Genomic DNA, 12449 nt, shown 5'->3' with positions numbered 1-12449 from the left:
AGGGGGCGGGGCTTAACCTCATCATCCCGCCCTTTCTGTATCGCTATTGGTGGAAAGCCCAGCGCGTCACGCGCCTTCCCTCGCTCTGATTGGCTGAGCTCGCGGACTTCCGGGAGTGCCCGCGGCGGCGGCGGCGCCGTGCCCGGTGAGCGCGCGGCGGGAGCTGCGAGCGCCCCCTGGTGGCGGGACGGGAGGGAGGGCGGTCCCGCTCCCGCTCCCGTTCCCGCTCCCGGTCTCGGTCCCGGTCCTGGTTCTGCTCCGGTCCCGGTGGTCCCGGAGTGCCGTTCGTGCGTAGCCCCGTTCCCGCGGTCCCGTCCCCCCCGGTGTCCCGGCGGCCCCCGCGGTCCGGTGATCCCGGTCCCCAGCAGGGATGCTCGCGGTGTCCCGTCCCCCTCGGTGCTGCCTTCGCGTTGCCGTCCCCGGTGTCTCGTTCCTGCGGTGGCCCCGCCGGCCGGTGCTGGCCGGTTCCCGGTGGTCCCGTGCCCGGTGTCCGGTTCCCGGTCTGGCTCTGTCCCTGCGGTCCCCGTGTCCAGCAGCGATGTCCCCATGGGCCACCCCCGGTGTCACCCTGGGTCCCGCGGTCCCGGTGTCCCAGTCCCACATCCCGGTGTCCCGGTGCCGGTGTCTCCTCCCGGTGTTCCGGTCCCACATCCCCCGTGTCCCCTCCCCGTGTCCCCTCCCGGTGTCCCATCCCCGGTGTCCCGGTCCCACATCCCGGCTGTCCCATCCCGGTCCCGGGGCTGCCACCCGCCGGTGTCCCCTCCCCATTCTCGGTGTTCCCCCGGTCCCCGGTGTATCCCCATCCATAATGTCCCCACCCCCACTCCCAGTGTCCCCTCAGTGCCACTCTGTCCCCTCAGTGTCCCCCTCAGTGTCCCCTTGGTGCCACTCCACTCTGTTCCCTCAGTGCCACCCTGTGTCCCCTCAGTGTCCCCTCAGTGTCGTCCCACTCTGTGTCCCCTCAGTGTCCCCTCGGTGCCACTCTCTGTCCCCACGGGTGCCATTCCCTGTCCCTTGGGTGCCCCTCCCTGTCCCCTCAGTCCCCTCTGTGTCCCCTCAGTGCCACTCTCTGTACCCTCCCTGTCCCCTCAATGCCCCCTCAGTGCCACCCCCCGTCCCCTCAGTGCCCCTCCCACTCTGTGTCCCCTCAGTGTCCCCTCGGTGCCACTCTCTGTCCCCACGGGTGCCATTCCCTGTCCCTTGGGTGCCCCTCCCTGTCCCCTCAGTCCCCTCTGTGTCCCCTCAGTGCCACTCTCTGTACCCTCCCTGTCCCCTCAATGCCCCCTCAGTGCCACCCCATGTCCCCTCAGTGTCCCCTCAGTGCCACTCAGTGTCCACTCAGTGCCATTCCCTGTCCCTTGGGTGCCCCTCCCTGTCCCCTCAGTGCCACCCTGCGTCCCCTCCCTGTCCCCTCAGTGTCCCCTCAGTGTCCCCTCCCTGTCCCCCCAGTGTCCCCCCAGTGTCCCCTGACTGTCCCTGTCCCCCCAGTGTCCCCCCAGTGTCCCCTCAGTGTCCCCTCACTGTCCCTATCCCCCCAGTGTCCCCTCAGTGTCCCCTCACTGTCCCCCCAGTGTCCCCTCACTGTCCCTGTCCCCCCAGTGTCCCCTCACTGTCCCTGTCCCCCCAGTGTCCCCCAGTGTCCCCTGACTGTCCCTGTCCCCCCAGTGTCCCCTCACTGTCCCTGTCCCCTCAGTGTCCCCCCAGTGTCCCCTGACTGTCCCTGTCCCCCCAGTGTCCCCCCAGTGTCCCCCTCACTGTCCCTGTCCCCTCAGTGTCCCCTGACTGTCCCTGTCCTCCCAGTGTCCCCCTCACTGTCCCTGTCCCCTCAGTGTCCCCTGACTGTCCCTGTCCCCCCAGTGTCCCCCCAGTGTCCCCTCACTGTCCCTGTCCCCTCACTGTCCCTGTCCCCAGCCCGCGCTGCCGCCATGAGCTCCGAGACTCTGGTCAAGGACGTCAAGCCCGGCCTCAAGAACCTCAACCTCATCTTCATCGTGCTGGAGACGGGTGAGTGCCACCCCTGCCATCCCCCCGTGCCCCCCACGGCCCCCGTGACCCCCCGGTGTCCCCCGTGTCCCCTCCAGGCCGGGTGACCAAGACCAAGGACGGCCACGAGGTTCGCACGTGCAAAGTGGCCGACAAGACCGGCAGCATCAACATCTCCGTGTGGGACGATGTGGGCAACCTCATCCAGCCTGGGGACATCATCCGCCTCACCAAGGGGTACTGGGGACACCTGGGGACACCTGGGGACACCTGGGGACGCTCGGGGACCCCGCCCTGACCCCGCCCATCCTCCTCATCCTCAGCTACGCCTCCGTCTTCAAGGGCTGCCTGACGCTCTACACCGGCCGCGGGGGGGACCTGCAGAAGATCGGGGAGTAAGGAGGGCTCTGGGGGGGCTGGGGGGGGTGCTGGGGGGGTTTTGGGGTCCTCGGGGGGTCGGTGGGGTCGGGGGGACCCCCAAAAAGCCGCGCTGTGCCCGCAGGTTCTGCATGGTTTACTCCGAGGTGCCCAACTTCAGCGAGCCCAACCCCGAGTACGTGGCGCAGCAGGCGCAGGGCAAGGGGGTGAGTCTGGGGGGCACCCCCAATTTCCCATGGATTTACCCCAAATCCCACGAATTTACCCCAAATCCCCACGAATTTACCCCAAACCCCTGTGAATTTACCCCAAATCCTTAAGAATTTACCTCAAATCCTTAAGAATTTACCTCAAATCCCCATGAATTTACCCCAAATCCTCAAGAATTCACCCCAAATCCCCACGAATTTACCCCAAATCCCACAAATTTACCCCAAACCCCCGTGAATTTACCCAAAATCCTTAAGAATTTACCCCAAACCCCCACAAATTTACCCCAAATCCCACAAATTTACCCCAAACCCCCACAAATTTACCCAAAATCCACAAATTTACCCCAAATCCCCATGAATTTACCTCAAATCCCCACGAATTTACCCCAAATCCCCACTAATTTACCCCAAACCCCCGTGAATTTACCCAAAATCCTCAAGAATTTACCCCAAATCCCCACGAATTTACCCCAAATCCCCACGAATTTACCCCAAATCCTTAAGAATTTACCCCAAATCCTCAAGAATTTACCTCAAATCCCCCCAAATTTACCCCAAATCCCCAAATTTACCCCAAATCCCCACAAATTTACCCAAAATCCCCACCAAATCCCCCCTATGTTTCCCTCAAATTCTACCTAATTTACCCCAAATTGCTCCAAATTTCCCCCAAATCCCCCTAAATTTGCCCCATACACCCCCAAATTTGCCCCAATTCTTCTCCAAATCCCTCCAAATTTTTCCCAAATCCACCCTGTGAAATTTCCTCCAAATCCCCCCTAATTTCCCCCAAATTTTTCCCAAATCCCCCCCCAAATTTCCTTTGAATTTCCCTCAAATTTCTCCCCTATCCTCTCCAAATTTCCCCAAATTTCCCCAAACCCCCCAATTTCCCCAAATTTCCCCTAAACCCCCCAAATTTCCCCCAAATTTCCCCCAATTTCCCCAAATTTCCCCCAAATTTCCCCAAATTTCCCCCAAAACCCCCCAATTTCCCCCAAACCCCCCAATTTCCCCAAATTTCCCCTAAACCCCCCAAATATCCCCCAAATTTCCCCCAATTTCCCCAAATTTCCCCCAAATTTTCCCCAAATTTCCCCAAACCCCCCCAATTTCCCCAAATTTCCCCAAATTTCCCCCAAACCCCCCAATTTCCCCCAAACCCCCCAATTTCCCCAAATTTCCCCCAAACCCCCCATATTCCCCCCAATTTCCCCAAATTTCCCCCAAACCCCCCCAACCCCCCCTCTGTGACTCTCGGGGGTCTCCATCCCCTCCCCAGGGCCCCACCCGACAGCTCGACCCCGGCAGCTCCGCAGCCCCCCCCGGGCCCCCCCGCCGCCCCCCCAGGTTGGTACCGCCCCCCAAACCCCCCCCCGGGGACCCCCCCCCCCCCCACTCCGGTGTCCCCCCTCCTCACCTCCCGGTTCCCCGCAGCCCCCGAGAGCCAGAACGGGAACGGGCTGAGCCCGGGGGGCCCCCCCGCGCACCCCCCGCCCGCCGCCCCGCACCCCCCGAGCGGCCGCATCACCCGCAGCCAGCCCGGCCCCGTCAGCAACGGCAAAGAGACCCGGAGGAGCGGCAAGAGATAACGGGGACCCCCCCCCGGAACCCCCCCCGGAACCCCCCCAGGACCCCCCGGCACCGCCACCACCGGGGGGTCCCCGGTTCCCCAAGCCCGCGGCGGGGAGGGGCTGCCCGGTGTCCTCCACTCCCCACCGGGGCTGGTCCGGACCCGCCCCCCGGGACCCCCCCCGGGACCCCCCCGGGACCCCCCGGACCCCCTCGGGACGGCCACAACCGGGGGGATCCCCGGTTTCCACAAGCCCGAAGTTCCCGGTGTCCCCCCGGTGCTGGTCCGGACCCCCCCTCCGGTGCTCGGGGGTCCCGGGGGGGTCCAGCCCGTTCTCCCCCCCGCTCTCGGGAGGGGTTAATAAAGAACCGAGCTCTGCCCCCGCCTCAGCGGCTCTGCCCGGACCCCCCCGCCCCTCCCCGCGGCCCCTCCCGGTACCGGGGCCGGCTGGGAGCAGCTCCGGGGTGACCCTTGGCCCCCCCCGGGTCGGGCGCGACGGGCGCGGGACGGGCTCGGGGACGGCGAGGGGACGATCGGGGGCTCAGGTGGGCTCGGGTGGGCACGGGTGGGCACGGGAGGGGTCCCGGGTGGGCGCGGGTGGCGCCAGCACCGCCCCCGCGGGGGTCCCGAGGGTGGGGGGGGCAGCAGAGCGGGCTGGGGGGGGGCTCCGGGGAGGGTGGGGACCCCCGTGGGGTGCGGGATAAGGGGGGGGGGGGGGGGCAGCGGGGCGGCGGCTCCCGGGATTTCCCGGTGCCACGGCGTGGCCGGGACGCACGTGGAGGTTGGGGGGGGGTGCGGCCACCCCGGTTCCGTGCGGGGCTGTCCCGCGTCCCCCCCGGTCCGGTGCTGGGGTGGGGGGCTGGGGGTACCGAGGGTTTTATCTCCGTCCCGGTGAAACATTAACTCCCCCTAAACCCCGCGCCAGTTGCAAAACCTCGCCTCAAGGACGAGGGTCACCCGCTGTCCCCCCCGCCGTGACCCCCAAATCCCACCCCGCCACCCCCCCGGGGGAGGGGGCACACCATCCGCGACCCCCCACCCCTCGATCCCCCCCATCCCCGCTCCCCGGGGGTGTCCCCAAGCCCCGGTGCCGCCGCACGTGTCCCGGGAGGTGACCCTGGTGCCGCCTGTCGCTTTCCCCACGCGCGGGTGACACCGGAGGGGCTCCCCAGGATCGCGCTGTGTCCCCCCCCAGCTGCTGCCGCGGGATCCGACCCCATGAGCCGCCCTGGGCTCCTCCTGGCCGTGCTGGGGCTGCTGGCTCTGCGGGCCGGGGGGGCTCCGGGCAGCGCGGGGACCCCGGGGCGGCTCCCGGAGGACGCGGAGCAGGAGCACGGCTACTACCTGCGGCAGCTCTTCGGGCAGTACGGGGAGAACGGGACGCTGCCCTTCGAGGGGCTGGCACGGCTGCTGGGCAGCCTCGGGCTGGGCAGGGTGCAGGTGGTCCAGATCCAACACGAGGAGCTGGGCCACGGCCACGTCAGCCACCTGGACCTGCTGGAGGTGCAGGAGGACAAGCACCGGCACCGGCACCCGGTGTGGGAGCACGGCGGGGAAGCGGCTCCGAGCACCGGCGGACCCCTCAGGTACCCCCGGGTTCCCTCCCCGAGGGGCTGCCCCGGCCCCGCGCTGGGCAGGGGGGGCTCAGCACCCCCGATTTCCCGCAGCCCCCCGCCCTCCCAGACGCCGAGCTGGCCCGAGCCGGTGCCCGCCGAGCCCCCCGGGGCCGCGGGGGTGCCCCGGCAGTACCGGCCCACCCTCAGCCTGCTGGGGAGGGTGCTGGGCTTGGAGCACTCCAGCGCCGACCACCCGCACGATGATGTGAGTGGGGACGGGGGGGTCGCGCTGTGCCGCGCTCCGGGGGTCTGGGGGAGCCCCGTTTGCTCCCCGGGACCCCCCAGCGCCGCTCGGCTCAAGCCCCCCGCCCGCAGTGCCTGAACGTGACCCAGCTGCTGGTGAATTTCGGGCTGGACTCGGCGGCGCAGCTGACACCGGAGCAGTTCACGCTGCTGTGCCCGGCGCTGCTCTACCAGATCGACAGCCGCGTCTGCATCCGGCACCGCGATGAGGTGGCGCTGCCTCCCCCGGGGGGGGCCCTGTGGCCAGGTAACCCCACCCCGGGGCTCCGAGCCGGCCCCCGGCCCCACGTCCCTCGTCCCTGGGATCCCGCAGCCGCATCCTGGGGTCCCCGAGCTGGTCCCCGGGTCCGGCATCCCCAGGGGATGTCCTGAGCCAGGTCCCCTGTCCCTGTTACGATGTGGGGGAGTCCATCCCTGCATCCCCAAGGGACCCCCATTCCCCACCCCCATCCTTGTGTCCCCCTACTTGAGCCGTGCCCCCCTGGCTCCCCATTCTTGATCCTGGGGTCTCCATCCCTGGGGTTCCCGTCCCTGGGGTCCCCATTCCCACATCCCTGAGTTCCCCATCCCTGGGTCCCCATCTCTGGGGTCTCTGTCCCTAAATCCCTGGGGTTCCCATCCTTGAAGTCCCCATTCCCCCATCCCTGGGGTTCCCGTCCCCAAATCCCTGGGGTCTCCATCGCTGGGGTCCTCATCCCTGGGTTCCCCACCCTGGGATCCCCATTCCCACATCCCTGAGTTCCCCATCCCTGGGTCCTCATCTCTGGGGTCTCTGTCCCTAAATCCCTGGGGTTCCCATCCTTGGGGTCCCCATCCCTAAATCCCTGGGGTCTTCACCCCTGGGACCCCCGTTCCCCCATCCCTGGGGTTCCCGTCCCCAAATCCCTGAGGTCTCCATCGCTGGGGTCCCCATCCCTGGGTTCCCCATCCTGGGTTCCCCATCCCCCCATCCCTGGGTTCCCCATCCTGGGGTCCCCATCCCCCCATCCCTGGGTTCCCCATCCCCTGGATCCCCATCCCCACCTCCCCAAGCCCCCTCTCGGTGCCCCCGGTCCGGCCGTTCCCCTGACGGTGCCCGCAGCTCTGGGCTGGGCGCTCCTGGCCGTTCTCTCCGTGAGCCTCCCGTCCGCCCTGGCCGTGCTGCTGCTCCCGCTGCGGGCCCGCGGCTCCTTCCGCTCGCTCCTCGCCTTCCTGGTGGCCCTGGCCGTGGGGACGCTCTGCGGGGACGCCCTGCTGCACCTCTGGCCGCACGTAGGTCCCGCCGCGGGGGTGGCACCGGGGGCACACCGGCGGCGGTGTCCCGGTGCCCTGAGCCGCCGCGTGCCCGTGTCCAGGCGCAGGGGAGGCACCCGGAGGCTCCGGGGGAACCGAGCCCCGCGGTGCTGCAGGGGCTGGCGGTGCTGGGGGGCATCTACCTGCTCTTCGTGCTGGAGCTGCTCCTGGGGATGCTGCGGCGCCGGCGGGAGGCCACGGTGAGAGCGAGAGAGCGAGCGGCGGGCACCGGGCGGGCACGGGGCGGCCACCGGGGCCCGCTCCGCACGCAACGCCTCCCTTGTCCCCAGGGACACCCCCGTGGAGAGACCCCCGGCCTGGCCGCGGGGGTCCTGGCACCGTCACGGGCAGGTACGATCCCCTCGCTCCTCTCCCCGGAGCCCCCGGGCCCGGCCCCGGTACCCACCGGACCGAGCGTGTCCGTCCCGCCGCAGGGACCGAGCTGCGGCACCTGACGGCACCGGAGGCGGAGCTGGAGCTGAGACCCCCGGAGCCCCCCCGGGACCCTCCCCAGGGACCCCCCCACGGACACTCCCACGGCCCCGCGCTGCCCCCCGGGCCCGGCGCCGCCGATATCGTGTGGATGGTGGTGCTGGGGGACGGCGTGCACAACCTGACGGACGGGCTGGCCATCGGTGGGCACCGGCACGGGAACGGGAACGGGAACGGGAACGGGAACGGGAACGGGGAACGGGAACGGGAACGGGGACGGGGACGGGGACGGGAACGGGAACGGCGACGGGGACGGGGACTGGGACGGGGAACGGGAACAGGGACGGGGACGGGGACGGGGACGGGGACGGGGACGGGAACGGGAACGGGAACGGGAACGGGGATGAGGATGGGAGAGGGCAGGGGGACGGGGACGGGAATGGGGATGGGAATGGGAACGGGAACGGGAACGGGAACGGGAACGGGAACGGGGACGGGAACGGGAACGGCGACGGGGACGGGGACTGGGACGGGGAACGGGAACAGGGACGGGGATGGGGATGGGAGCGGGCAGGGGGACGGGGACGGGAATGGGGATGGGGATGGGAATGGGAATGGGAACGGGAACGGGGACTGGGAACGGGGATAGGGATGGGGATGGGAACGGGGAACAGGAACGGGAACGGGAACGGGAAAGGGAACGGGGTTGGGGATTGGAACGGGGATGGGGATCGGGAGCAGGGAACAGGAACGGGGACGGGAACGGGAACAGCAACAGGGATGGGAACAGGAACGGGGATGGGGATTGGAACGGGGAACGGGAAAGGGATGGGGATTGGAACGGGGACGGGGACGGGAACGGGTTTGGACACGGGAACGGGGGCGGGGACAGGGATGGGGACGGGCAGAGGGACTGGAACGGGGATTGGGATTGGGATGGGAACGGGAGCGGGGACGGGAACGGGAACGGGGATGGACACGGGAACAGAAACGGGGACGGGGATTGGGATGGAGGTGGGCACGGAGACGGAGGGAGGAGAGGCGCACAAGGACGGGGGAAAAGGTTTCCTCAGGGACAGAAGGATGTTTGGGACAGGGGTACATCGAGAGAAGGGGACAAGGGCACAGGGGCTGCCCGGTGAACCGGGCACGGGGACAGGGGCAGAACCCGCTCCCTCCCGCAGGAGCCGCCTTCTCCCACAGCCTCTCCAGCGGGCTCAGCACGGCGCTGGCCGTGCTCTGCCACGAGCTGCCCCACGAGCTGGGTGAGTCCCCGTCCCCTTCCCTGTCCCCTCCCCGAGCCGGGGACACCCCTGAGCCCCCCGGTGCCACCCTCCCGTGCCCGCAGGTGACCTGGCGGTGCTGCTGCGGGCGGGCACGGCCCCGCGCTCCGTCCTGCTCCTCAACCTGCTCTCGGCGCTGCTCTCCTGCCTGGGGGTGGTGGCGGGGGTGGCCCTGGGGCACAGCGGGACCCCCCTCGCCCCCTGGCTCCTCACGGCCACCGCCGGCATCTTCCTCTACGTGGCCCTGGCCGACATGGTAAGGGGGGGTCTTGGAGGTGTTCGGGGGTCTCACAGGGGTTTAGGGGTGTCCGGGGATCTCACAGGGGGTTTGGGGGTGTCTGGGGGTCTCACGGAGGGTTTGGGGGTTTCCGGGGATCTCACAAGGGGTTTGGGGGTGTCTGGGGGTCTCACGGAGGGTTTGGGGGGTGTCTGGGGGTCTCACAGAAGTTTGGAGAGCCCAGGGGTCTCACTGGGGCTCTGAAGGGTTTGGGGGTGTCCGGGGGATCTCACAGGGATTTGGGGGTGTTCGGGGGTCTCACAGGGGGTCTGGGGGTGTCCGGGGGGTCTCACAGGGGTTTGCGGGTGTCCGGGGGTCTCACAGGTGTTTGGGGGTGTCCGGGGGTCTCACGGAGGGTTTGGGGGTGTCTGGGGGTCTCACAGGGGTTTGGAGAGCCCAGGGGTCTCACTGGGGCTCTGAAGGGTTTGGGAATGTCCAGGGATCTCACAGGGGTTTGGGGGTGTCCGGGGGGGGTCTCACGGGGGGTTTGGGGGTGTCTGGGGGTCTCACAGGTGATTTGGGGTGTCCGGGGGCCTCATAGGGGTTTAGGGGTGTCCGGGGGATCTCACAGGGATTTGGGGGTGTCTGGGGGTCTCACAGGGGTTTAGGGGTTTCCGGGGGTCTCACGGGGGGTTTGGGGGTGTCCGGGGGTCTCATAGAGGTTTGGAGATCCCAGGGGTCTCACGGGGGCTCTGAAGGGTTTGGGAATGTCCAGGGATCTCACAGGGGTTTGGGGGTGTCCGGGGGGGTCTCACGGGGGGTTTGCGGGTGTCCGGGGGTCTCACAGGGGTTTGGGGGTGTCCGGGGGTCTCACAAGGGGTTTGGGGGTGCCCGGGGGTCTCACAGAGGGTTTGAGGGAATCCGAGGGTCTCACAGGGGTTTGGGGGTGCCCGGGGGTCTCACGGAGCCCCCCCTGCTCTTGCCCAGCTCCCCGAGGCGCTGCGAGGCTCCGCCGAGGGCACCTGGAGCCGTTTCGTGCTGCAGAACGCGGGGTTCCTGCTGGGCGCTGGCATCATGCTGGGCATCGCCCTGGCCGAGGGGCACCTCCGCTCCTGGCTGCAGCCCTGAGCGCACCCCCGGGACCCCCGGGACCCTCCCCAGGGTTGGGTTTTCCCTCCTCCCCAAGAAACCCGGGGGGATCTGGAGCAGCCCCGGGGGAGGGGGCTCGGGGTCCCCTCGTTGTCCCCCGGGGGTCACACGCAGCTCCGGGGCTGAATCCGAACCCTCCCGACCCCCCCGAGGAGCTGAGGAAGGGGAAGGACCCCCGAGCGAGAGCGGTTTAATAAAACCAGAGGAGAAAACGGAGCGAGTCTGAATGGGTTTGCCTTTTTTATTTTGGTTTGGGTTTTTTCCCAGGATTCTGGGACCACTCAGGATTCTGGGACCCCCCCAGGGGGTTCTGGGACCCCTCAGGGCAGTCTGAGACCCCTCAAGATTTTGGGACCCCTCAAGGTTCTGGGACCCCTCAGGGGAATCTGGAATCCCTCAAAGTTCTGGGACCCTTCAAGATTCTGGGACTCCACAAAGTTCTGGGGGGGCTGGGACCCCTCAAAGTTTTGGGACCCCTCAAAGTTTTGGGACTCCTCAAGATCCTGGGACCCCTCAAGGTTCTGGGACCCCTCAGGGGGGTCTGGGACCCCTCAAGGTTTTGGGACCCTTCAACCCTAAAAATTGTGGGACCTCTCAAGATTTTGGGACCCCTGAAAGTTCCGGGACCCCTCAAGGTTCTGGGACCCCTCAAAGTTCTGCAACCTCTCAAGGTTTTTTGGGAGCCCCCCCCAAGGTTTTGGGACCTCTCAAGATTCTGGGACCCCTCAGGGCAGTCTGGGACCCCCCAGGGTGGTCTGAGACCCCTCAAGATTCTGGGACCCCTCAAGACTCTGGGACCCCTCAAGGTTCTGGGACCCCAAAAGATTTTGGGACCCCTCAGGCTGGTCTGGGACCTCTCAAGATTCTGGGACCCCTCAGGAGGGTCTGGGACCCCTCAAAGTTCTGAGATCCCTCAAGGTTTTAGGACCCCTCAAGATTCTGAGACCCGTCAAGATTTTGGGACCCCCCCCAAGGTTTTGAGACCCCTCAAAGCTCTGGGACCCCCCAGGATTCGGGGACCCCTCAAAGTTCTGGGACCCCTCAAGACTCTGGGACCCCTCCAAAGTCCTGGGACCCTCGGAGGGGTCCAGGACCCCTCTGTTCTCTCCTCCCCCCTCTCTTTGTCCATCCCCGAGGCTCAGAACCCCCGAAATCCCCCCAAACCAACCCAGAGCTCCAAATCCCATCAAATTTTGTGCAAACCGTGAGGAATTGGGCTGAGAAAAGGCAAAAAAGGAGCAGGAGGAAGGAGCAGGCTCTGCAAAGCTCCGGAGGAACTCGGGAGGAGCAGCAGGAGCCCCCCCAGGACCCCCCAAAATCACCACAACCAAAACTTTCCATGCGAAGTTTCCTTTATTTATTTTCAAGTTGACAGAGAACAATATCGATAACGACTGGGTCGAGTAAGGCTATTTTCCTTTTTTTTTTTTATTATTATTTTTTTTTGTTATTTTTTTGTTATTTTTTAACCCCTCCCTCCCCATCTTTTTGTCCCCCCGAAGGAGAAGAGGAGGACGAGGCCCGGGACGAGACACGGACCAGCACAAGGAGGAGTTGGCTGTACCTGACAGGTGATGATGAGGTTTTTTTTGTATATTTATTTATATTTTTTTATGGTTTTGTCTTTTTTTTTTTTGTCCTGTCGGCATCAAAGGAACATTTATGTGCATAAAATACAGAGGTGCAGCATTGACACGGAGGATATTAAAGACACAGAGTTGCTACAGATGCCTTAGAGACGTTTTCCCCCCATCCCCTCCAGCCTCACCCCACAATTCCAAGGATTTTTGGGCAGCCCCGGAGCTCCCCTCGATGTTTTGGGTGAACCTCGGCTTTTTTTATCATCATTTTAAACAAGTTTTGTGATTTTTTTTTTGTTGGTTTTTTAAATCTCCTTTCACTGCCGAGCCCAGAAAAATTCCAGCCAGGAGAAGAGGATTGAAGAGCTCCTTGTGTCCTTGGAGAAAAAGAAAGAAAAGGAAGAAAAAAGGGGGAAAAAGGAAAGAAAAGGACAAAAAACCCAGAAAAAAGCCTGAACTGAGGAACCCCCGTGTCCGTGGCTGCAGTGGGAAGGGGTTGGGTTTTTATCCT

The 12449-nt window shown here is 65.8% G+C and overlaps 2 protein-coding genes across 2 annotated transcripts; both read left to right on the top strand.

The window, feature by feature from the left end:
* Window positions 1-151: 151 nt before the first annotated feature.
* NABP2 (nucleic acid binding protein 2) lies at window positions 152-4524 on the top strand. Its single transcript, XM_059871722.1, has 7 exons — window positions 152-287; window positions 1912-2004; window positions 2082-2220; window positions 2307-2378; window positions 2486-2562; window positions 3858-3923; window positions 4011-4524. Exons 2-7 carry the CDS (start codon window positions 1926-1928, stop codon window positions 4163-4165), a joined length of 588 nt encoding a protein of 195 aa, XP_059727705.1. The 5' UTR covers window positions 152-287; window positions 1912-1925; the 3' UTR covers window positions 4166-4524.
* Window positions 4525-4559: 35 nt separating this feature from the next.
* SLC39A5 (solute carrier family 39 member 5) lies at window positions 4560-10574 on the top strand. The gene is made up of 11 exons (XM_059871719.1): window positions 4560-4691; window positions 5342-5732; window positions 5814-5967; window positions 6078-6252; window positions 7087-7256; window positions 7340-7477; window positions 7568-7628; window positions 7712-7912; window positions 8894-8974; window positions 9058-9248; window positions 10197-10574. Exons 2-11 carry the CDS (start codon window positions 5365-5367, stop codon window positions 10335-10337), a joined length of 1680 nt encoding a protein of 559 aa, XP_059727702.1. The 5' UTR covers window positions 4560-4691; window positions 5342-5364; the 3' UTR covers window positions 10338-10574.
* Window positions 10575-12449: the final 1875 nt, after the last annotated feature.

This window comes from Haemorhous mexicanus, chromosome 33, assembly GCF_027477595.1.
Source record: "Haemorhous mexicanus isolate bHaeMex1 chromosome 33, bHaeMex1.pri, whole genome shotgun sequence".
Lineage (NCBI taxonomy): Eukaryota > Metazoa > Chordata > Aves > Passeriformes > Fringillidae > Haemorhous > Haemorhous mexicanus.
The sequence above is the reverse complement of the archived record's forward strand: the minus strand, read 5'-3'. Positions and strand labels throughout refer to the sequence as shown.